The sequence below is a fragment of the Hyaena hyaena genome, unplaced genomic scaffold (assembly GCF_003009895.1).
Source record: "Hyaena hyaena isolate Hyena2069 unplaced genomic scaffold, ASM300989v1 scaffold_329, whole genome shotgun sequence".
In the NCBI taxonomy this organism is placed as follows: domain Eukaryota; kingdom Metazoa; phylum Chordata; class Mammalia; order Carnivora; family Hyaenidae; genus Hyaena; species Hyaena hyaena.
The window spans coordinates 1,848,670-1,874,175 of record NW_024080960.1 but is presented as its reverse complement, the minus strand read 5'-3'; the positions used below and the strand labels follow the sequence as shown (position 1 = coordinate 1,874,175).

General features: G+C 42.0%; 2 protein-coding genes across 3 annotated transcripts in view; one reads left to right on the top strand and one right to left on the bottom strand.

Annotated features, from left to right (window-relative positions):
• POLR2B (RNA polymerase II subunit B) overlaps positions 1–1,162 on the bottom strand; it is a 40,981-nt gene extending 39,819 nt beyond the window's left edge. The window contains exon 1 of the mRNA XM_039249031.1: positions 1,051–1,162. Coding sequence (XP_039104962.1) covers positions 1,051–1,069 — 19 coding nt within the window. The 5' untranslated portion in view covers positions 1,070–1,162. The remainder of the gene's footprint in view (positions 1–1,050) is intronic.
• Positions 1,163–2,015: 853 nt separating this feature from the next.
• NOA1 (nitric oxide associated 1) lies at positions 2,016–15,487 on the top strand. Of its 2 annotated transcripts, XM_039249063.1 has the most exons (7): positions 2,017–3,201; positions 4,785–4,949; positions 5,772–5,977; positions 9,147–9,278; positions 10,652–10,768; positions 14,334–14,454; positions 15,157–15,487. In XM_039249063.1, the coding sequence occupies exons 1-7, from the start codon at positions 2,058–2,060 to the stop codon at positions 15,366–15,368; spliced, it is 2,097 nt and encodes a 698-aa protein (XP_039104994.1). In that variant the 5' UTR covers positions 2,017–2,057; the 3' UTR covers positions 15,369–15,487. The 2 variants fall into 2 exon arrangements, with proteins under 2 accessions (XP_039104995.1, XP_039104994.1); XM_039249064.1 differs by lacking the exon at positions 9,147–9,278 and having other exon boundaries at positions 2,016–3,201.
• The last annotated feature ends 10,019 nt before the right edge of the window (positions 15,488–25,506 follow it).

Below are 25,506 nucleotides of genomic sequence, written 5' to 3'. Positions count from 1 at the left end.
TGATATTTATAAATTTCCAGACTCAAGATCTGAGACAGAAAAGTTTAAACAGCAGAGTTTATGCTCTTCTTTTTCTCCATGGAGTGGCTGAGGAAATAAAGAGAAACCTAAGAGGTCACCACAGGATTGAGAGTCAGAAAAAAGTGAAGCCTGAAATAGAAGCTGTGGATAATGGAAGACTGAATTTAAAAATACAGAATGAGGAGTGCCTGGTTCCGTCAGCTGGTTGTGGGACTGTAGCTCAAGACATGGTCTCGCAGTCCGTGGGTTCGCCGCGCTTTGGGCTCTGTGCTGACAGCTGAGAGCCCGGAGCCTGCTTGGGATTCAGTGACCGTCTCCTTCTCAAAAAATAAACATTAAAAAAAAAAAACTAAAAATACATAAGGAAAATACACTAGATTTGACTAAGAATTCTCCATGTGAAAAGAAAAAAAAAAAACACGTTGGTCCAATTCAACAGAATACATAACACCTGAAAACCATCATCCTGTGGGAAGAGGAAATTTAGAGATCTTCTAGGACAATTTACTTACACATTTGACAGTAGGAAGGCATTCCAAAAGAGACCAACCCTCCTCGCACCGCCCCCCCCCCACGCTATATTCTTTAACCTCGCTGTATTTTCAGAGCCTAGCATGATACTTGGACAGGCTGACACTCAAAAATTCAACTATTCAATAAATCCACTGTGGCCCTGGGGAAAATAAGAACGGAGTTCTTTGCTTCAAAGTCCAAACAACGGAATTTGTCTTACTCTTCCGCGCGCCATTTCAATACGGGAAGGGGGTGTATCAGACATACCCCGGAGCGGAAAGACGAGAGAACAAAAATCACCTGACCAGGGGCGACCAGGGGCATTAACGCTACGTTCCCCTGCACCCTCCATCTCTCATAACCCCAGCTTTGTACCCGGCCTGAGGAATGTTGAGGACACGACTGGGAATACTTGGGCGGCGATTACGGGAGAGGCCGCAAATCCTCATTTAATTCAACTGCCCACTTTTCCCTCCTTAGATGGGTCGCCGCGGAGTGTTCTGAGTAGTTACGTACCCTCGTCCGCGTCATACATATTGGCAAAGGGTTCCCAAGTTCCTAACTCTAGAAATCTGAGAAAAACGAGCAGCAGCGGTCGGCGCCGGAGCGTGAGGCGAAGTAATTTCCGTCTCCGGCGTTCCCAGAATGCTCTCCTTCCCAGGCCAGAGACCGCCCACAAAGATCTGCGGCTGCGCAAGTGGTAGGCGAAGCCTTGGTAAGGGTTAGAATTGCGCACGCGTAAATCGTCCACCAACGCCGCTTGTGGCTGCTTGCGAGGAAAGGTCTTGCAGTCGGCGCGTGCCAGTTAAAAGTTGGTTTTTCTATATCCTTGCACAAATAATGACACCTGGAAAAAAAAGAGTTAATAAAAGGTTTTTTTTTTAATTTTTTTTTAATGTTTTATTTATTTCTAGGAGTGAAGGAGAGAGAGAGAGACAGCATGAGCAGGGGAGGGTCAGAGAGAGAGGGAGTCACAGATTGAAACAGGCTCCAGGCTCTGAGCCGGCAGTCAGCACAGAGCCCGACGCGGGGCTCGAACCCACGAACCGCGAGATCATGACCTAAGCGAAAGTCGGACACTCAACCGACTAAGCCACCCAGGCGCCCCGAGTTAATAAAAGGTTTTAATTGGAACCGTGAGTATGCGGCATTCGACTTTTCTTTGCACTTCTAACGACCAAAAAGCATTAAGTTTTAAAAAATGAGATTCATTATAAGCAGGTCGTGCCAGCGGTGGCGCGTAGAATAATCCCGATAGTAAAACCCTCACTAGCCTCCTGCCCACCTCGCTCGGCCTAAATCGCCGGTGCTTTTGCCGCAGTTTTGAATGGGTTCTCCGGCCTCATTTCCTTTATCTAGAGAACCCACAGGATTAGACGCGAAAGGAGGAGTCTAAATGTGTCTGACAAATGACAGCCCTCCCCTAGTCCCGGGTTTACGTCTCTGGTTTACGCTCAGCAGCTAGTGCGCCTGCGCGCGCGTGATTCCGCCCCCTCCCCCCCTTACGCGTGGCTGTGTTCCGCATGCTGCCTGCACGCCTGACTTGCAGGCTACTGCGGCCCTTTTTACGGGCATCTGCTCCCACGGTAGCGCGCCATGGCCCTCGGGAGCCGCTTTTCGAGAGATGCGCGGCCGCCTCTTCCTCCCAGGACCTATCTGGCCTGGGACGTAGGCTTTCTCGTGGCTCAACGGCAACTGGGGGTTACGAAGGGGGGGCTGACATGGAGGAGCATTTTCTGTTCCCCGAGTACGTCTCGGAGCCCGAGGCCGCACCGACCCTCACAGAGCAGCTGCGAGAGCGGCAGCAGCGACAGGAGGAGGAGGAGCGACAGAAACAGCAGCGGCGGGAAGAGCGGCGGCAGCAAAAGCTGCGGGACAAGAGGCAACACCCGGTCGTGGGACACCCGGACCCGACGGTGCCACCCAGCGGCCTGAACTGCTCGGGCTGCGGAGCGGAGCTGCACTGCCAGGATCCTGGCGTGCCCGGCTACCTCCCCAGCGAGAAGTACCTCAGCGCAGCGGCGCAGACCGACGGCGGGCTGGCGCGGACCGTGTGCCAACGCTGCTGGCTCCTAGTGCACCACCGGCGCGCCCTGCGCGTACAGATGAGCTGCGAGCAGTATCGAGAGCTGGTGAGCGCCGCGCTGCGAAGGCCGGGGCCCGCCCTGGTGCTCTACATGGTGGACCTTCTGGATCTGCCCGACGCCCTGCTGCCGGAGCTGCCAGCGCTGGTGGGCCCCCGGCAACTGATCGTGCTGGGGAACAAGGTGGACCTGCTGCCCCAGGACGCGCCCGGCTACCTGCAGCGGCTCCGGGAGCGCCTGTGGGACGACTGTACCCGCGCAGGGCTCCTTCGGCCGTCCAGCCACCGAGGACCACAGCAGGCCCAGGAGGACGGGCCGCGAGACGGGAAGGAGAATTCGAATCCTTCTGCCAGGGCCCGCACGGTGCTCAAGGACGTGAGGCTCATTAGCGCCAAGACTGGTTACGGAATCGAAGAATTGATCTCAGTGCTTCAGCGCTCCTGGCGTTACCGTGGCGACGTCTACCTGGTTGGCTCCACCAACGCTGGCAAGTCCACTCTCTTCAACACGCTCCTAGAAAGCGATTACTGCATCGCCAAGGGCGCCGAAGCTATCGACAGAGCCACCATCTCCTCTTGGCCTGGTGAGCCTTAGGAGGCCCGTCCCCTGCCTTTTCCGAGATGCTCAATCTCGTCACGGGCACCGAGTATATTCTTCCTAGTTCTTCTTTCCACCAGGGGCTGTGTGGAGTCTTCCCTTTAAAAAGTATCCCCCGGGGCGCCTGGGTGGCTTAGTCGGTTAAGCGTCCGACTTTCGCTTAGGTCATGATCTCGCAGTTCGTGGGTTCGAGCCCCGCGTCGGGCTCTGTGCTGACTGCCAGCTCAGAGCCTGGAGCTTGTTTCAGTCTGTGACTCCCTCTCTCTCTGACCCTCCCCTGCTCACGCTGTCTCTCTCTCTCTCCTAGAAATAAATAAAACATTAAAAAATAATAATTAAAAAATAATAATAAAAAGTATCTCCCTACTTTGGTCACTCTTCTCTTTTGTGTCAGCCTAGTGCTCGGAAACTTATATGTTAGAGTAATTTTCTCTAATTTAAATATTCATGGAGCACTTACATGTTCCAGCCACTGTGCTAGGCACTGTAGATGAACCATAAAGCAAGAGTTCCTGTTCTCTTGGAGGTTTCTCTGGTAGCTTTACTTCTTTGTATGTTTCTCTAGAAAGCCCTTCGTTTACTTTTTTCTTCTTTTACTTTCTAAAGCTCACTCCACCCTCTCAGTCTTATTCTTCATATCTTAAGTTTATTCGTAAGATCAGTATACTATACACAGTTAACATTTGAGTATTCACTAATTCTATATGATGTGTGACTTTGAGGGGGGGAAAAGTCAACTTTGTGGTTTTGGGTTTTTGTGGGGGGGAGGGTTCTAAGATTTTTAAGTAATCTTTACACCCAGCGTGGGACTTGAACTCACAACCCTGAGATCAAGAGTAGCAGGCTCCACTGACTGAGCCAGCCAGGCATCCCTCAATTTTGTGGTTTTAAGAAATTTCTGTAGGGGCGCCTGGGTGGCTTAGTCGGTTAGGCGTCCGACTTTCGCTTAGGTCATGATCTCGCGGTTCGTGGGTTCGAGCCCCGCGTCGGGCTCTGTGCTGACTGCCGGCTCAGAGCCTGGAGCCTGTTTCGGAGTCTGTGACTCCCTCTCTGACCCTCCCCTGCTCACGCTCTCTCGCTCTCTCTCTCTCTCTCCTAGAAATAAAACATTTAAAAAAATTAAAAAGAAAGAAATTTCTGTAATTGCAAAACGGGTCCTTTTGTGACCTTGTCTGTATTTAACAGTTGGCAAAACTGCCTCATTTGTTCCTTTGAAACCAGTGTTTAACTTTGATGGGGCTAACTTCTCTGTCCAGGACTTTGGTTAAATTATACACAGAAGTGCTCTTATACTGGTGGTACAATGAAAATTTAAAAAAAAAAAACAAAAAAAAAACAGGTCTGCAGATTTGAGATTCAAATCCAGGTTGAGCCTTTGAGCCAATCTCTGAGCCTATTTCCTCATCTGTAAAAGTAAGAATGATTTTGTAGGGGGTTGTCATGAAGGTTCCATGAAGTACCCAATCACTGTACCTAACTAAGACATGGTAACTCCTCAAAAATGTAGGTTTTCCTCCCCTTATTTTCTCTTTTATAACGTTTATAACAATATATTTTTTGGGATTTCAGGTACTACATTAAACCTTCTGAAGTTTCCTATTTGCAACCCAACACCTTACAGGATGTTTGAAAGGCAAAAAAGGCTTAAAAAAGATGCAACTGAAGCTGAAGAAGATCTTAGTCAGGAAAAACAACGTCAACTTAATTTCTTGAAACGACATGGTTATGTAGTAGGTAAGCATCCTTTGGAAAACTTGTTGGGGCATGCTAAAAAATTTTTGTGGAGCAACGTAGAGTACAGCTGTCTGGGGCTAGCCAGTTTTTGTGGGAAGAGACTACTTTCTCCATTCTGGAACAAAGAAGCCCTTTAGAGGCAAAGCTACTATTTGGAAACCCACAGTTCATTGTGCTGAGAAAATTGAAACAGTAGGTACTTGGAGAAATCCAGGGAAGAAAACACACAGTAACTGCCCACCAACCATTGTCAGCAGTAGAAGCATTTTCACTAAGAAACAGCACCCAGTCCTTGCAGACCAGCACAGGTTGTTGAACCCATGCAGCAGCTTTAAATTAGATTGTCCCTCCTTAGGGTGCCTGGGTGGCTCAGTCGGTTAAGGGACCAGTTTGTGAGTTCAAGCCTCACTTCAGGCTCTGTGCTGACAACTCAGAGCCTTGAGCCTGCTTCAGATTCTATGTGTATTATCTCTCTCTCTCTCTCTCTCTTTCTCTGCCCCTCCCTGTCTCACACTCTGTCTGTCTCAAAAATAAAAAAAATATTTTTAAATAGATTGTCCCTTCTTTACTGAAAATAGTTTGATTTCTAGCACTTTCCACCCATCCCCCCACCCAGTGTACACAGCTAGCCACATACTTGACCATTGCAAGAGTCTGACTCCCAATGCCTTTGAAAAGAGGGCAAGGGTATCATTGTAGTCTTGCTTCTGTACACCATATTTAGTCTAACTTGTTTGAGGCAAGTAAGAAGAATAAGAATTATCTGTCTGGAGTCAAAAGCTTCTAAGGAGTGACTAATAGCTTAACTGTAACTTGTTCTAGGAAGAGTTGGAAGAACATTCGTGTATTCAGAAGAACAGAAGGATGAAGCTGCTTTTGAGTTTGATGCTGATTCCCTTGCCTTTGACATGGGAAATGAACCTGTTATGGTTGCAGATAAAGCCACCAAACGAATAGAATTGACCCCACAAGATGTGAAAGATGCCCACTGGTTTCATGACACCCCTGGAATTACAAAAGAAAATTGTGTATGTATTTGTTGTCTTTTAGAAATACTAACTTTCAGTTACACAAGTACTGTTTTAATTGGCAGAACACAGGAAAGGAGGTGTTCTTTCACTTTAGACTCCATTCTGGTTCGTTCATAGAAGCGGTTCAGGGTGATCTATCTGCCATCAAGATCTGTATTCCATTTGGTAGACTTCGCTGTCCACAACCTATTTGTGGTAGTGAGGTTGTTACCTTAGTTAGGGAGACATTTATAAAATCCTAGATCTTGAAGTTAGAAGAAACTATAAATATCACTGCAGTCCAGCCACCTGTTCTATGCTTGAATTCCCTCTAAACCCATCCATCCGGCTCACACTAAAGGAGTGACTCACCACCAGCTGAAGCAATGTCCCCTCATCTCCCAAGGTAACCCCATTTGGCCTCTGACCTACTCTGTGTTGAGCTGAACAGTCTCCCTGTAACTTGTACCCATTGTTCCTCAAATGGACCTAGATGGACTAAATTCCTGTTTCCCTTGCTAGACTTTGAACCACTTTAAAGTATAATGTCCTGTCTCTTTTTCATTCTATACTCTTCTCCTTCATTAGTTCATCCAACAAAACATTGAACATTTACTGTGTTGACATAATCCAGATAATTTGTCTGTTTCTTGCAGCTGTTCTCCCTGTTTGGCAACTGAGGCCCCTTTTCAGAATATTTTCTAATTTGTTTTTGTCTTTAAAGTATGACACTAAAAACTAAGTTTCTTATATAAGTACTCTCAGGTGAGCGTAATTTAGAATAGGATTAATTCTCTCTCCTCTCTCTCTCTCTCTCTCTGTCCCTCCCTCTCTCGCCCTTAATTCATCTTTTTTTTTTCTTAATGTTTTTGAGAGCACGCAAGTGGGGGTGGGGCAGAGAGAGAAGTACAGAGGATCTTAAGCAGGCTCTGCACTGACAGCAGTGAGCCTGATGTGGGGCTTGAACTAATAAACTGCAAGATCATGACCTGAGCTGAAGTCGGACACTCAACCAGATGCTCACCTGACTGAGCCACCCAGGTAGCAGTCCTTAGTACATCTTGTCAGTCCAATTGCAAGATCTTCGAGCAACTTTGTTTTATCTCATTAAATTCAGCCTATATCCCACACATTCATTAAATCTCACAACTTCTTATTCATTTGCCATTTTGATCATCATCCAAGCCTTAGTATGCATCCAGGATATAGCCTCACAACAGATCCATTAATCAGTTTCCTTTGAATCTGGTCACTGACCCAGGTTCCTGATTTGCCTAATTATGTCTATATGCTTATGAAACATTGGTGTCTTAGCTTCTTTTCCTTCTTTGCCTTATATGGATCACTTAACAGTTTCATTATCAAAATGATACTCTTATTTCATGTCTCATGTCACAGAATCATATAGATCTTTTAACATTTTTGCACTCTCACAATAATTGCTTATCACCTGTGTCTTCCTTCGCAATCTAGAACTTAAGAGCAACTGGACTGCTTTCTGGTAGTGTTCCAGCACTTTCACTTCACCAGTGTATTCTTCTGGGTTAGCAGTTACTTCCATCATATATACCCTCTTGTCAAGTAGAAAAGCAAGAATTTACTAAATATTCTAGCCAACAGATGAGACCCTCAAGTTTTTAAATCTAAAAGGTCTCTGGCAGTTAGCTTCTGTGTCAGTTTATTGATACATTTATTAGATGCTTTAAACCAGTGTTTCCCAAACTGATTCAAAGAATTCTGTTGTGAAATATAAGTATTAAGGTCTCAGCTAAAAAGCATTAAAAGGTTTACTTCAGGTGGCTCTTTTTTTTTAATTTTTATTTTATTTTTGAGAGAGAGCATGAGCGGGTGAGAGGCAGAGAGAGAGACACAGAATCTGAAACAGGTTTCAGGCTCCACAAAGCCCAATGTGGGGCTTGAACTCACAAACCATGAGACCATGACCTGAGCCAAAGTCAGATGCCTAACTGACTGAGCCACAGAGCCACCCCTGCAGGTGGCTTTTAATGAGCTTTTTTCAAACAAATGCTGAGGAAGAGTAGTTGCAGCCCCTTGTTATGTATTTTCTTGTGAGGCACTCTAGGTTTCACATATTCTTTATTTCCGTGTTATTTTTCTTAAGAAACAAGTTCACAAAAGTTTTTTATCCATTTCTTTTACCTTCTCTAATATTTCTCTTCAAAAAACATTTTTTTAAGTAATCTCTACCCCCAATGTGGGGCTCAAACTCACAACCCTGAGATCAAGAGTCACAGACTTCCTTGACTGAGTCAGCCAGGTGCCCCATTATATTGCTCTTTTTTAATCAGATTTTGATTCCTTAAATCTTACCAAAATCTTGTTCTTTGTGGCTTTCCTTTTCTATTTTCTCTAGTCTCTTTAGGAACCCTTCATCCTTAAAAGCCAGAGGATTCGTTTAAAAAAAAAAAAAAAAAGCCAGAGGATTCATAACTTTCTCTCATTTTTTACTGAGCATTTTGGGGAAATAAAATGAAGACTAGAATTCAGAAAAGTGTTCTTCAGAACTCTTTACCTGATCCTAGAATGAGGTGACCATTTTGCATTTAATGCATGCATATTTGTCACTGGGATATAAGTGGCATTTTGCCTTACCTTTAGCTCTAAACTACTCTCTAGAAACCTTGATGGAGAGCAGATATGTACTGTCTTAGGACTGACTCATCAGTTGTTTTCAGACCCAGCAGTTTTGACAATTGAGGGATGTTGCTCACATAGAAATTCTCATACTCCCATAAAGTTGTTTTGCCATTACTCAATATTAAGTTGTGAAACCATTCATAAATTGATTGATTTAGACTGAATGTAGCAATTTTATATGCAGCAAATTCTGACACATTTTGGTTTATTGTGAAGTCTGGAATTTTTTTTTTTTTTTTTTTTTACCACTTCTTACCTAAGAGGTAAATCAAAATATATCATATCTTCAATAAAAGCAATTTTCAGGGCACCTGGGTAGATAGTCGGTTGAGCGTCCAACTTTGGCTCAGGTCATGATCTCCTGGCTCAGGAGTTCAAGCCCCACATGAGGCTCACTGCTATCAGTGCAGAGCCTGCTTCAGATCCTCTGCCCTGCTTCTTTGCCTCTCCCCTGCTTGCACTCTCTCAAAAATAAATAAACATTTTTTTAAAGTAATAATTCTGTAAAAAAATACCCTCTGCTTTACAGATTTTAAACCTTCTAACAGAAAAAGAAGTAAATCTTGTTTTGCCAACACATTCCATTGTTCCAAGAACTTTTGTGCTTAAACCAGGAATGGTTCTATTTTTGGGTGCCATAGGCCGCATCGATTTTCTGCAGGTAAGAAAACTCTGCACCATTAAAAAATAACTTGCTGGGACATCTGGGTGGCTCAGTCAGTTGAGTGTCTAGCTTCAGCTCGGGTTGTGATCTCGAGGTTTGTGGGTTCAGGCCTCACATGGGGCTTTGCATTCGCTCCTCCCTCTTTCTGTCCCTGTCTGTCTGCCTCTCACCTGCTTGTACTCTCTATCTCAAAAATAAACATTAAAAAGAATTTTTCATATAAAACGACTTACTATTAGGATTACTTTAAGGATACGGATATGTGAACAAGACTGGCAGATGTTAATAACTAGATCATGACTGTGTAGGAAGTTGGTATGCTTTTTGTTTATTTGTTTGAAAATGTCCATAATAAAAACGTGGGGAAAAGAGAGGGGGAAGAAAAACAACTAGGTCTCAGAAACCAGATCTTCATTAGGGTATTAAATGCCCCAGACAGCTTGGCATGGAGGAAAGATACTATCCTGTGGTGGTGTTTCACATGGAAATCATAGGTCCAGCCTTAGGTACAGGGTTAATGTGCATTAAATAAATCCCACACTTCTTTTTTTGTTTTGCTTTATTTAAAGGTTTTCTTTTTAAGTAATCTTAATACCAAATGTGGGACTCGAACTCACAACATCCCGATCAAGAGTCACATGCTCCACCACCTGAGCCAGCCAGGCACCCTGTCACATTTCTTTATATCCCATGAAATGTATACCTTTATGTATATACTTTTTTGTTTGGTATTCATTTACATGGCATTATTCTGGAGTTTTAGAGTGTTTATAGAATTGCTCCCTTTTTTGCAAAGTGATTAGAAAAAACGGAAATGAAACATGGATGTATCCAACAACACTAAATGCAATTTGCAAATCATTACTATAGCATATTTCTTGGATTTTGTGTTTTTTCTTTTTCTTTTATTTTCTTTTTAATGTTTATTGTTGAGAGAGACAGAGAGTGAGTAGGGGAGGGACATAAAGAAGAGGGAGACACAGAATCTTAAGCAGGTTCCAGGTTCTAAGCTACCAGCTCAACAAACCCATGAGATCATGACCTGAGCCAAAGTTGGACGCTTAACCACCCAGGCTCCTCAGGTTTTGTATTTTATAATTTATTGGCAGTTTAGCCTTACACACTTAAAACCCTTAATATGTTTCATTAAAGCACACAGAACATTAATATTTTAAACCTAACTTTACACTGGGACAATTAGAACATTTCCTTTTACTTATATTTACTTGTGTTTTTTTATAGATTACTTGTATTTATTTACATTTACTTATAAAGGGAGCTTGATTTTTTTTTATTGATTGTACATTGTAATGTGCTGGTTTTGCAAGTTTTTCATTCTGTAAAATAACTTCTTTTCTTCCTTTCTTAAGGGAAATCAGTCAGCTTGGTTTACAGTCGTGGCTTCCAATCTCCTCCCTGTGCACATTACTTCCTTGGACAAGGCAGATACTGTGTATCAGAAGCATGCCGGTCATACATTACTCAAGGTGAGGCAACACACTTTGAAGATTGCACAGTTAGGTTAACCTCCACTGTGACAGTCCCACAGCCCTGCTAAGAAAGCCTTTCTTGGTCATGACCATCTTTGTTATACGATCAGCAAGCTCTCTCCTCACCTCTTCTGCTTGAGGATTTTGATTAGCAAGTAAAATCGGTTGTATAAGAAAATGGATATTGTTTGGACTGATCCTAGGATAGCTATACAGACTTGTGTTTTCTCTAAACTACATTGACCAAGACAGTAGCCACAAGTGCTATTTAAATTTAAATTCATTAAAAGTAAATAAATTTTAAAATTTAGTTCTTCTGTTGCACTAGCCACTTTTCATCTGCCCAACAGTCACATCATTGCAGAAAGTGTATTGGATAATGCTGAGGGAAGAGAAGTTACAGATGTGCTCACAACTGGGGGTGCTACTGGTGGGTGGAGGCCAGGGACAATGCTAGACATGCTGCAATGCACAGGACAGACACAACAAAGAATTCTCTGGTCCAAGATGTCAGTAGTGTCATTGTTGAGAAGTCCTGGTCTGAACCTCCTCCCAGGTTCTTAATCCCAGATACTTACAGATTATTCTCACTCTTTACCCAACCAGCTCCTTCCTTCACCTGTAAGTGTGTTACAGTTTCTCTCATCTTTTTTTTTAATCTTATTTTTAAAGTTTATTTATTTATTTTGAGAGACAGAGCACAAGCTAGGGGAGGTGAGAGAAAGGGAGAGAGAGAACCCCAAGCAGGCTCTGCCCTGTCAGCACAGAGCCCAGTGTGGGGCTCGATCCCACAAACCATGAGGTCATGACCTGACCCGAAATCAAGAGTCAGACACTCAACCAACTGAGCCACCCAGACGCATCCAGTTCCTCTCATCTTTAAAAAGCAAAACAAAACTTGGGACGCCTGGGTGGCTGAGTCGGTTAAGCGTCCAACTTCAGCTCAGGTCATGTTCTCACAGTTTTTGAGTTCAAGCCACACGTTAGGCTCTCTGCTGTCAGCACAGAGCCTACCTCCAACCCTGTGTCTCTTCTCTCTGCCCCTCCCCTACTCCTGCACATGCGCACTCTCTCAAAAATGAACATTAAAAAAATTACAAACAAAAAACTCAGTGTCCCTACTGAAATTGCTGTTACAAAGTTCACCAAGTACTGAGTGGGAACCATTTTCAGCTCTTTAATAAGACATGACATAGACACTGGTAATGTATAATGTATAATATTTAGATTATTGAAGCCAGACTGGGTTCAAATGTTCGCTCTGTTCCACCACCTGACAAAGCTGTGTAATACTGTGTAGTACCTACAATCACAAGGTTTCGGTGAGGACTAAGTTCCGGGGCACTTTTGTAACTGCTATGTGAATGTTTGTGATGATGATGATGATGGAACACATCGACACAAATACCAGGTGCATCCAGCAAAGCCGATTCAGTATTAATTAGTGCTTAAAATATACATCTGTCTTCCAAAGAAGATAAAAATAAACCTGACTTGAGAAGTAAATGTTTCTTTCTCTCTGTATTTCCTAAGAAAGTCAAACTGATATTAAAACTCCATTGACGGGGCACCTGGGTGGCTCAGTCAGTTAAACATCTGACTTCGGCTCAGGTCATGATCTCATGGGTGGGGAGTTAGAGCCCTGCGTCAGGCTCTGTGCTGACAACTCAGGCTCTGTGCTGACAACTCGGAGCCTGGAGCCTACTTTGGATTCTGTGTCTCCCTCTCTGCCCCTCCTCTGTTCACACTCTATCAATTTCTCTCTTTCAAAAATAAATAAACATTAAAAAAAATATTTTTTAAAACAATCCCATTGACATAACTGCCCTAAAGTTAATATTCCAGAGACCTGTAGGATTTGCAGGATGGGTGAATATATAAAGGCAATCAGCAATATAGGATCTGTTATTTTTCTACACTTAAAACACATTAGTTATCCTGTTAAATTTGCTCACTTTTTAGGTAAAGCAATAATACGTGAGTTCAAATACAGCTTGAGATTTCCAGGAAGGAAAACATCTTAGTTTGTGTAACATGGCCCTTGTGAAAATGAACTCTGTTGTTCTCTGCCCCTGTGCACCATTGTAGTTTTCAGAGTGGACAGAACTGATGCTTTCCAAAGCAATGATCCCAGTCTTCTCTACCAGTAACAGAAATATTCTGGGGGGTGCTCTGAGACTCATTCTTGCCTCCTGGTTTTCTTACTCATCTCCCAAATCCAATCTAGCGCTCCCTTCTCATTAGCACTGAGTGCAGCCTCCCAGTTCAAGCTGTAATCTGCTTCATTAGGCTGTTTTTGAGATACTAAAGTATTCTCTTAGCTTCCAGTTTTTACTGCCCTCCTCCCACACCCACCCCAAATAAACGTCCTCAGCCACTAAAGCAGTGGCTTCTCAAGCAGAGTTGACTTTTGCCCCCAGGGGACATTTGACAGTGGATAGAGACATTTTTGTTTTTCACAACTTGGTGGATGCTGAGCAGATGCCAGGGATGCTGCTAAAAAGTCTACGATGCACCGCACAGCCTTGCCCCCCAGCCCCCATCAGAGCGTTATTCAGCCCAAAATGTCAATAGTGCCAAGGTTAACAAACCCTGCACTACAGAGATCTTTCCAAAATACAAAGCAGGTCACAGTGTTCTTTTTTATTCTTATCTCTGTTCTTTTTCCTGCTTATAATTCCTTGGTAGTTCCACGTTACTGAGAAGTCTAAACCGATCGCTTCATCACTAATACACGCACATGCACAGGCTTAATGTACCCTAGACAGTTCAACTACAGTTCCCTGAATTCATCATCATTTGTCCTGTTGGTGTACATGATGCTAACCTGGGATACCTTTCCACTAAGTAACTTCAACTCTATCTCAAAATATTCCTCAGATATTGCTGCTTGTGTCAAGGTTTTCCTTGACTAAAACATATTCATTACTTCTTCCTCCACAACTGTAGTACTATGATGTGTCCCATCACATTTCTTACCTTGTAATTTGTTTACACGTTATTTCCACCTTCTGATCTCCTTGGGGGCAGGGACCATGTTGTAACATCTATATTTGTGTCCCTAGTGTTAAGCACAGAAATATTTATTAATAAATAAGTTATTATCCAGTCACTTCTCCTTCGTGGGCACATGTATAAACAGAAGCTAAACCTTACCCATTACACATGTACCCTTCACGTGTAATGAGGCAGGGATTAATCTTTGAGGCCAGCCAGGCCTATAAGACCTAAGGTATTTTGAAGGATGTTACTCTAATTGCCCAGTGTTCTTCTGTAAAGTTTTATGGAGGTCTATAAAAACAGTGAAAACTAATAAAACAAAACTCTGCTATTAGGTTACAACAGGACATACATGCAGCTTTTTGTACTGGGATCTATAAGCTTTATCTCATCGAAAAGTTCCCATGCTTTTCATTTGAACTAGAAGTGATTTGGGGTTTTCAGTAGCTGAAAATATTATTGATCCCTGTACAGAACTATTGTATCAGTGCTTTATTTAATATTAGAGTTATGGGGAGTTTAATTTGAACTTCTAGACATCTTCATTTTATCTCAATGGCAGGTTCCAATGGGTGGAGAAGAAAGAATGGCAGGATTTCCTCCTCTCGTTGGTGAAGACATTACCTTAAATGAAGGACTTGGGGAATCTGAAGCAGTGGCTGACATCAAGTTTTCCTCTGCAGGTAATTGTACACCAAGCACTTTTTAAAAGGTGAATAGGGGGGCACCTGGGTGGCTCAGTTGATTAAGCATCATGATCTCATGGTTTGTGAGTTCAAGCCCCACATCAGGCTCTGTGCCAACAGCTCAGAGCCTGGAGCCTGCTTCAAATTCTGTGTTTCCATCTCTCTGCCCCTCCCCTGCTTGCACTCTCTCTCAAAAATAAACAAACAAACCAAAAAAAGGTGAATAGGGGCACCTGGATGGTTCAGTCGGTTAAGCACCCAACTCTTGATCTCGGCTCAGGTCATGATCTCACAGTTTGTAAGATCCAGCCCTGCATGGGACTCACGCTTGGGATTCTCTCTCCCCCGTTCTCTCTGCCCTCCTCACTCTCTTGCTCTGTCTCTGTCTCAAAATAAATAAATACACTTAAAAAAAAACAAAAGGTGAGTAAAGTGGTCTTACTGAGTTATATTTTTATGGAAATGTGCATTTAACTGACATAAACTGAGGATTTTAAGACATATACTAATTTATTTATTAAACACAACCTACTCTGAAAATAAATTTGTACCTTTTCATGAATGCATTATATGGTTTCTTTAAAAGTAAAGTGAAAGAGAGCAGTAGCCTCCTTTGGTACTCCATTTTGAGCTTGGGGTTGACATTTTTAGTAAGATGGTTACTGACACCATTTTGTGTTCTATCACATGCGTGCATAGGTTGGGTTGCAGTAACACCTCAGTTTAAGGACAGACTGCATCTCCGAGGCTATACACCTCAAGGAACAGTTCTGACGGTCCGGCCCCCTCTCTTGCCATATATCGTTAACATCAAAGGAGGGCGCATCAAGAGAAGTGTGGCCTATAAAACCAAGAAGACTCCTTCTGTTGTGTACAATCTGCAGAAGAAGAAAAAACAGATATATGTGTGAAGCTGACCCTGTTCACACTGAATATTAACTATACTGGACATAACTACACATGTTAAATTGTATTAAACATAATTATAATAAAGCTTTCTTTGCTCCCACACTTTTTAAACCACCCAGGACTATGCCTGTTTGCACTGTGTTGAGTTTGTTAATACAAGTTGGTTTTTTGTAAGGTATGTATATGTATTTGTGACCCAAGTATACCTCAAAAGGAGGTCAGTTACATTCAGGTTTCTCCCACTATTTATTAAGACAGATGTTGGGGCGCCTGGCTGGCTCAGTCAGAGGAGCATGCAACTCTTGATCTCAGGGTCATAAGCTCACACCCCACATTGGGTGTAGAGATTGCTAAAAAAAAATAAATAAACTTTAAAAAAAAAGGTGTCATTTCTTACTTGGGAGTCTAGTTGAGAGAGCAACAAAGCAGTTGGGATATGGAAAAATGTCAAAAGTTGATTTCTCCAAAATAAATGGGCTCAAATTAACATAGGAATGAATAGATCCCTCTGCTCTGCATAGTCGTCCAAGTATCCAGCTGGCGGAACATTCCATGGCTTCATCTCTAGATCTAAGGTGGTTGCTCAGGTTATCATCCCTTCCCAGCAAGTGGAAAGAGGAAAAGTGAGTGTAGAGTACAGTTTCCCTATTTTGAGGAAGGGGGAAAGGTCAGAAGTTACACACATTTCATACTTTCTATTGATCAAGTTATACGGTCATACCCACCCACATGGAAGCTGGGAGATGGAGAGGGAAATGAAGACTATTTAGGATTATTATTAAAGGAGAATAAACACTGGAGAAACAACTAAACCTTACCCTTACATAATCCTACCTAAAGATCTTAATTTTAAGATTCAGAATTCTATCCTTCAGGCATCCAAAGTCTATTCTGCAATTATCAGAGCACTTTTAGCCATTTTATCAAATCTGCCTATATAATTGCATAACATAACATCAATCAGAAGTCTACTTTTATTATTCTTAGTTGAATAAGTAGCACTATAGCTGTGTACAGTGAACAATTGCAAGTACCAGATCCCAATGTCGAGAGAAATGCTAATGGGGAAAGGCTGACCTGAAATGCAGTCTGATCCATGAACTTCCTGTAGACTAAGGTTTAGTATAAAATTAATAGACATACCCATGTTCTCTGTCAACAGGCATCCCCTAACCCTCACCTCACTAAGACCACTTAGAATAAATGGTTAGCATTTTAAGATGTAACTTGTAAAAACCATAGATCTTGCTTTCATCATGTTTCAAAGTAAATACTATTGGCATCTTGGGGAAGAGAGTTCTTTTATGCTTAAGACTGCATTTCAGAATGCCAGCATGTCTCATCCCCAAATAAATAAATGCCAGTAGCCTCTCCTCCTGACCCATTAGTCATAGTGACAAATGAAAAGTACCCCTCGCATTTCCAAGCCCACCCTCTAGAGGGCGGTAGCTTCCCAAATTGAGAAAATCAATTTCTCGTTTTTATTTTGGAGAAATTTGTGTAGAAATAGAGAACCTAAGAACTGATGCTGTCATTTCCCTGATAACTAATGAATATGTATGTTAGAAAGCAAAACATTCCTCCTCATTGTCTCTAGGTTTTGGGGCCCCTTGATTAACAAAGATTCAGTTTTTAAATGTTCATAATTTATACTCCCAGATCTCCTTTACCTCTAAAACTCTATGAATAAAAAATAAATAAATAAAAATAAAACTCTATGGTTTTGCAAAGCTTCACTGAAGCAGATGTTCAGTGTACCTTTAAGTTTCAAACAGCAAATCAACTAAGCAAGTTTAGTTTCCCTGGTTATATTAGTTAATATCTCCAGGTTCATTATCCCACCTAAGAATGAGGGGAAAACAGATTTTTCTTAGTCCTTTTACAATTCTCAGTGAAAACAGGCAGGAAAGTCAAGAAAGATAGGTTCCAATACCGCAAACAGGCCGCCACATGCCTTGACAGTTGAGGACTTCTGCTAGGATCTGTATTAATTCACTCCATATTCTGCATTACCTAATGCAGCCCAGGATCACTGCTGGTATATTTCACTGCTCCACTGTAGATTTTACTTAAAGAAAATTCTGTCACTGTGTTGGTTTCTGAGCTTTGGTCAGTTTACTGATACTTGTTAATCCAGTAATTGGAATATGAAGACTTCCCTTGAATCATTAATCATTTCCAGTATGGCAACATACAGGAATAAGTAAAGAGGAGAATTGATGGCAAAATGTCAGGACAGCCTGCTCACTTTTCCACAGAACAGTGATTGTTTTGAGTGGCTAGAAAACAATTGAGCAAGTTCATACTAGATCACTTACAAGCTCTGCAGCTTTGTGTTTAACATGTCACCTCTTTTGTGTTCATGACACCTAAAAGAAGGGAAAGATGTGCCATTCAAAAGTTTTTGACTCCTATGTAACATTAAGTTTTTTTTATTTTACATTATACCTCACCTCTCCTTTTCCCCTCCTTGAAACAGCAGCATTTTCTTCAACGTTACTGAAACATAGTTTAACACATTTCGTATTTTTAATCACCATAAATGGCAATTAGAACTTTACTCTGTAGTTCCCCAGAGTCTAAATTTGTTTGTTACTTGCAACACTCATTTCCCATGACAACCAAGGAGAAGTAGAGCACAGATGCAATCGTGTACGCTTGTGTTTGAGCATACAGACACTGCCTACAAAATGGAGATCAAGGCCAGTTTCCTGCAGATGACTAACTTGGAACTCCAGCTGTGCCAGCCATGGCAGAGCTATGATTGCTTCACTGAGTAGGCACCCAGTGCTCGAGCTGAGGCGAGCTGTTTCGTAGACAGCCTCTGATCATTTACCCTGGCTTCGCTCCCACTTGGCTCTGTCTGGTGGAGCAATAGAATCATTTCCATTCTTTCTCAGACTGTTCCATTCTCTTGGCTGCTTTCCTCCTCCCAGGGGGATTGTTTTCTCAACTGTCAAAGAGTAATGCTTAAACATTAAAAACAAGACCTCACACTCATGTGAATCAAATAGCACCTCTCCCTGCTCTTAATGTCTCTGTGTCATGTCATCTGCCCCATTCATGTTCTGTAGTGGGAGGGGGCATCTCAAGATTAATATTTTAACATCATATAGGAATGACATCTCATTTTTTTCCTTCATGTCAAAGAGCATTGTTATTCTCTCATTTAGTATAAGACTTTCATGATCTGAATATTCCTAAATCTGTCTAAAGCATCCTTAAAATACCCATGTCTTAGACCCTCAGGTCCCTGTTTTTCAAAAGCTTCCATTTCCCTCCCAAATAATTATCAGAATTTATCTTCTAGGTAATCAACCTAGTGGAAGAATTTCTTTGGTGGAGGGTGCTTGGGTGGCTCAGTTGGTTAAGTGTCCAACTTCCCCTTGGGTCATGATCTCAAGGTTTGTGAGTTTGAGCCCCGTGTCAGGCTCTGTGCTGATAGCTCAGAACCTGGAGCCTGCTTTGGAAGCTGTGTCTGTCTCTCTATGCCCCACCCCTGCTTACGCTCTGTCCCTCAAAAACTAATAAATGTTTTAAAAAATTTTAAGTATTTTCTTTGGTCTTCATATTCTCTTTGGTAGATGCAACAGATATGGTGCTCAATTGCAAACATTATCAGTACCTCTAGCCAGTAGCTGTGGTAAATCTGCCGAAAATGGGCAGAACCACAAAACAAAAGAACCACATATGCTAGAGAATATATCATCAGATGATTTCAGAAGTGAAAGATTGCCAAGATCCTTTCTAACTTTTCAGTAAGTCCCTGGAAAATAGCAGGCATATGCTATTCAGCATAACTAAATGAATTAGGAGAATGGGGGGGATTTTCTTGTTTGATAGGTTGTTTTTTGCCTTCCCTGGAATATAACAACAGAGAAAACTTCAATTTGCTTTATATAGCATTTGCATTCTTCTAGGGTTTCCTCCTTTCCTGCATAAGAGCACCACCTCATAGTAGTTGTATTTCAGACTATTCATAGTTTCTATGGTCATATGATAGCCCATATTATCTTTTTATCCCTTTATATTTTAATAATAATAGTATCTCTCCCTTATATAGCACATACAATAAGCCAGGCACTAGAGCACCTGAGTGACTCAGTCAATTGATTGTCTGACTCTTGGTTTCAGCTCAGGTCATAATTCCAGGTCCATGGGTCTGAGCCCCGCATCAGGCTCCATGGCCAGCTTAAGATTGTCTCTCTCTATTTCTCTTTGCCCCTCCCCTACTCACACTAAGATAAAAATAATAATAATAAATCAGGCACTGTTGCAAGTGCTTTACATATATTTCCTGAATCCTTCCAGCAACCCCATGTAGGAGGTACTATTATACCCATATTTACAGATGAAGAAACTAAGGCATAAGTAATTTGCTCAGGGTCACACAACTAATGAATGGTGGAGCTGTGATTCAAACAAATCCAAGCAGTCTAGGTCTAGCACCCCTGTCGGTGTGTTTAATTTTACAGTAAAACTTTTTTCCCTTTCATTATAGTTGTATGGATTTCAATATACATATAGGTTTGTATAATAACTACCATAATCAGGAAACAGAGCAGTCCCATCTGATAGTACCCAGGTTTCTAACCACTACACAATACTTCCTCTTTATATGGGAACCCATCACAAGCCTAAAGGAGAAAACTTTTCAACCTCAGGTGGGGAACATGTTATCTCAGAAAAGAAAGGTAACCCACTTTGAAGATCTCCAAAGGTAATGACAATTTCCATGGAAATGCTGTAACTAGTACATAATTCTTTTTAGCTACCTTTGAATCCAGCTATACACAGTTCTACGGTGAGAAGACTATTTCTCAGGGCTAGGGTGGTGTGAGAGAGAGAGAGAGAGAGAGCGAGAGAGAGAGAGATGTGGTATACTCTTGCAGTCTTTTCAGCAAGGCTGAACAACCCCAAGTCCCAGTGTGATTTCCATGCTCCCTGCTCTCTTACCATCTCGGATAGCTTTAAATCAACTGTGCTTTCATGGCTGGCTGGGAATTTTTTCACATTGCTAGTGAGCTTTGCCAAGTACCACGGACAGATCACAGCATGAGTGGAGATCCTGACCTACAGTTCTGATTAAGAAAATGGTACATTAAATACACAGGAAATCTGGAATGCAAACATCCAAAGAATTATACCACTTTACTATCACAGGAAAAAAACTGATTTTTACTTCTGACTCTACAAGTAACATAGAAATAGATGAGCTGGTGTTCTTTACTCACAAATCAAATAGCTTCCAAAACCAAATTGACTTGGTCCTGAACTTGTTTAAATGGACTTGGCTTTTCTACTTGTATGGCACTCATCATATTTCCTATTCATTTTTATATCTTACTTTCACTAAAATGGGATCCTGGTTACCCAACTAAAAGCTTTCTATTATCTCCAGTTTTTCTCATAACTTAACATCTGGCCTAAAAAGATTTCTTTCCTGTCTTTGACTTTAAATTCCATAGTTAAATACTTAACAGGAAGGACAATTAGAGAATGAGGGCTACTTTTCTCTAAAATGCCAGATAAAAGATGTATTTTAGTCAAACACTACCTGAAGAAAATCTCTTTTTCACTGGACAAATAAAGCTATTACATAAAGCTAATTCTCAGAAATGTGAACATTGTCAGCATGGGAACTTGGATGAGACTGTTCAACAAAGGAAAACAGTGTCTAATGGTCCAATCTACCCACTCACTCCCCCATTAGGCATGGGTTAAGTCACTTCCAGGTACCATGAACATTTGTTCATTGGAAATGCTTTTTTATTAACTAGATTGAGGGCATTATCTTTGTACCTGTATCTATTGCTGGGTAACAAATTAAGTGACAACCCCAAATTCAGTGATTTTACACAAGCATTTATTTGCTCCCATTCCTCAGTTTGGCAGTGTCATCTAGGCTCATCTCACTGGTTCTTCTGCTCCATAGGGACCTGCACTTGCAGAACTCACTCTACATCCACAGCTTCTGCTGGGATAGTTGTAACAGCTAGGAAACCTGGGCCTTTTTCCAGTGGTCACTCTCTCTCCCTAGCATCTCATCCTCAAGTAGGCTAGTTCAAGCTTGTTCACAAAGGAACCATGTTTAGAAAGAGCACGCAAGAAGCTGCAAGGCCTCCAGAGACTGAAGCTCAGAAGTTACACAATGTCACTCTGCTGCAACTCTATCGATGAAAGCAAGTCACAATGGCAGCACAGAGGCAAGCTGACTGGAAGGGCTACAAAGAGTCTGTGGCCTGGGGCGCCTCAGTGGCTCAGTCGGTTAGAGCATCCAACTCTTTGATTTTGACTCAGGTAATCATCTCAAGGTCTTGGGATCTAGCCCCACAGTCAGGCTCTATGCTGACAGCATGGAGCCTGCTTGGGATTCCCTCTCCCTCTCTCTGCCCCTCCCCCGCTCACAGTCTCTCTCAAATAAAGTAAAAAAAAAAAAAAAAAAAAGAATCTGTGGCCATTTTTATTCACAAGTATTCATAATGTTGTTCAACTTGAGGAAAATGCAGTGACATGTTATCTAACAACCTTATGAAGAGAATCCACTGTAAATCTGCAAAATAAGAAATTTAATGCTAATTTAAATTTACTTCAGGAGTCAGATACATATAGCAGCTATGTGACTGAGGAAAGGATGGAGGGAAATGCTAAGGAATGTAGATTTCATCATAAATCTTTTAGGAATATTGTTTTTAACTGTGCATGTGTTACTTTCATAAATTCAAAGTGAAAAAAACCTATTCAGATTCAAATCTAGCTGATCTCCACCCCCATGGAGCACTTACAGTAGCAGAAAGCTATCTCAGGAAGTCAGGTATTTACAAAGTCTCTGTGGTGGGGAAGGCAATGAGAATACAGAAATGAAGGACCTCTAGATCTCAAAACAGTATCCCATTGCTCCCCAGGAAGGAAAAAAGAGGTTTGAGGCAGAATCCAAGCTGAGGATCCTGAGACCGTAGCTTCTTTTTCAGGCTCCACAACCAGGGTGAGGGGTGGAGTGACATGGGGTGGGAACCTCTTTTACCCCTGGCTGCCTACCAACATTTCTCCATCTCTGCCCCTCCCCTTTACAGTCCTGGGGGAACACACTGCACCCCAGCTTAGACTAGAGCAGGGAATGAGAAGCACAAGGAAACATATAGGTGGTCCCACTTGCTCCTAAGCCAGTCTTCAAATCAATGTATTTGAAATGTATACTAGAAATGTATACTGGGGTATCTAGAAATTTGATAAAGTATTAGCTTAATTTCTATCCCGCTAGGGTCTCCCACCCCCACCCTACCCAGGAACCCCTGAGGTAGTGTTATTGCCAGGGCAGAGTTTGGGCATTTTTAGCTCCCTGGCTTCAATCCCATCAACAGTAAAACCTCTCAACTTGAAAACTCTAACCAGATGTGCAAAAGACAAAAGATTAAAAAGACACCTCATCTTCTAAATATCCAGTATTCCCCAAGGGGAAAAGGAGGCCTACCCCACTACACTGCCTTGGAGGGTGGTAGAAATATAATGGGATTACATTCAACAAAAAGCAGGACAGGTTAAAAATGGTTGCCAACCCAAAAGAAACAATTTGAACTATCCCCACCAGTTAATGTGAAAATGATCATCAAAGTGAAAAAATTTGGCAGGAGGGGTGCTTGTGTGGCTCAGTTGGTTAAGCATCTAACTTTGGCTTGGGTCATGATCTCAGGGTTCATGGGTGCAAGCCCCACATCAGGCTCTGTGCTGACAGCTTGGAGCCTGGAGCCTGCTTTGATTTCTGTGTGTGTGTGTGTCTCTCTCTCTCAGAAATAAACACTTAAGAAAAAAATAAAAAGAAAAAATTAGGCAAGAAGTTATAACATGAGATTCTTTGAGAGAGAGAGAGAGAGAGAGAGAGAGAGAGAAAATCCCAAGCAGGCCCCACACCATGAGTGCAGAGCCCAATGCGGGGCTCAAACTCATAAACTATGAGATCATGATCAAGGCAGAATCTAAGAGTCTGATGCTCAACTGACTGAGCCACCCAGGCACCCAAGATTCTTAAAGCTGTATTGTGTATTTATAGAATTGTAAACAGTTTGAAGAGGACACTTAATTGATATTTACTCAAAGTGATCAAATGTTCTGGGGGGATTGGGATCTGCAAAGGTCTCAGGACAGATCATCTACAATTTTTCAGGCTCTGCTGTGGAGCACATTTCCCATGTATGTGAGCACAGACCAGGGGATCTCAAGGGTTCTTTCCTCCGGAGTTCATGGACTTGAAACCAAAGCCCTGAAATAGCACCCTCTGCCTTTATCTGCATGGGGTGGACTGACCTGGGCCTGCTTGCCAATAAGCCATCTGCTGATCAGAGACAGAACTCCAGCCAGCGTTTGTGCAGAATTCAGCAGTCTTTGCATGCATTTATGTATATACATGCTCACACTGAAAATTACCAAAAAAGCAGAGGATGAGGAGAGAAATGCCTATTACTATTACTGCTATCAGTATGATTATTTGTGACTGTTCAAGAAATGAAACATGTGAGAGGAGAGCAGAAAGAGAAACTTACATTTTTTTTTTGTTTAAAAAATGAAGTGAAAACATAGAAACCAATGTCAGAAACATCTGTCACTCTCCTTCCTCCCTGCTGTGTAGGGTGGGTAGCCTATGACTGTGTCTCCACCACTCCCAATCAGTTCTGGGAGACTAGGAGACATGCACCTCCTGCCAAGTCTTTGCATTGTGAAATTCTAATCAATGGATCAGATGGGACAAAGTATCAGGGCCTACAATACTGCAGGCTCACAGAGCTCAAGAACCAAGGGCATTGTCAAATAAATCCAGCTCTCTCCACTTTAAATTACGACATTCTTAGGCTTTCAAATAGCTACCCACATAATAAATACAGTGGCTGAAATAAAAATGTCAGTTTAAACACAAAAACATAATAAAAATGGCAGCTTCTGCTCTCAGAGCTAGGCTTACATAGGATTAGGGCACAATTCTTTTATCCTAGTTTACTTTTATTTCAAAAAGGTGAAATTAATCTGACTACTGCTAGTAAGCTTCTCTTATGGTCTTCAGTAAATATAAATTGGTTAGAAGTTATGATAGAGGGAAGCCTAATTAAAGAGGGCCCTTTTGGGCTGGGTGGCTCTTGAGTGTCCACCTCTTGATCTCAGCTCAGGTCTTGATCTCAGGGCTGAGTGTCCAAGCCTCACACTGGGCTTTACACTGGCTATGAAGCATACTTCAAAATACATAAAGTGCTCTTTTTATCATGTTACTAGAACACTGTAAACTGAAGACATTCAGATTAGACGGAAATCCTTTTGATCACCATCCCTAATTTCTCCTTTTATAACACCCACCTCCTCACATAACATTCTTCACTTAATAAAGGCAACATGGCACAGACCTGCCACTTCCTACTGTGACATCAAACAATTCACCTGCAAACAATTCACTTGTCTATAGGATGCAACATGGGAGTAACAACCTACTCCTCAGTGATGTTGAGGGGATTCAGTTAATGTGATGTGTTTAGCACACTGCTTGGTACTTATAAAAAGTACTTCTACTCCTAGATGCTAATGCAGGATCCCGTGTTTCCCAACAACAGGAGTGCCTCCAGGGTTGTCTCACATGGATCATCTTCTACATGAAGATTTACCTACTTCTACATGAAATAAGCCATTTTATTCCTAAGAACAGCTTCCTTTAATGGAATTTCATACTTCTGTGCACAGGGCACAGAACAGCAACTCATTAGAAAAACCTTTGTTGTTTCATGCCAGGAACTCCCCACACTAGTCTAGGAGACACAACCCAGCTAGTTCTATCTATGCTCAAATAGGGATCTCTTTAAATTATTGTAATTCCTTACTAAATCATTATATGGATAATTCCTTCATCCCAGTAATGTTGGCTGAGTGTGAAGTACTATTACTTACCCACATCTATGCTGAACATTAAATATTGGACAGGTTATTCATCATTCTGTTATTTTAAGCGACACTAAATTCAACATTCCAAATATATACATCCTCTGTGTAAAAAACAAACAAAAAAAACCCTTTAACATAGAAAGTACATTTGATTAGTATTAGAAAACCTGAAAGAAGTTCTATCTTAAGAACACAAGCAGAGGGGCACTTGGGTGGCTCAGTTGG

What these genes read in the sequence shown, in the direction of transcription:
- NOA1 (XM_039249063.1), top strand. Translation starts at nt 2,058, where the DNA reads ATGCTGCCTGCACGCCTGACTTGCAGGCTACTGCGGCCCTTTTTACGG. An exon ending in GCCGCATCGATTTTCTGCAG is followed by an intron (nt 9,279 to 10,651) that starts GTAAGAAAACTC and finishes TCCTTTCTTAAG; the next exon opens with GGAAATCAGTCAGCTTGGTT. An exon ending in CATCAAGTTTTCCTCTGCAG is followed by an intron (nt 14,455 to 15,156) that starts GTAATTGTACAC and finishes ATGCGTGCATAG; the next exon opens with GTTGGGTTGCAGTAACACCT.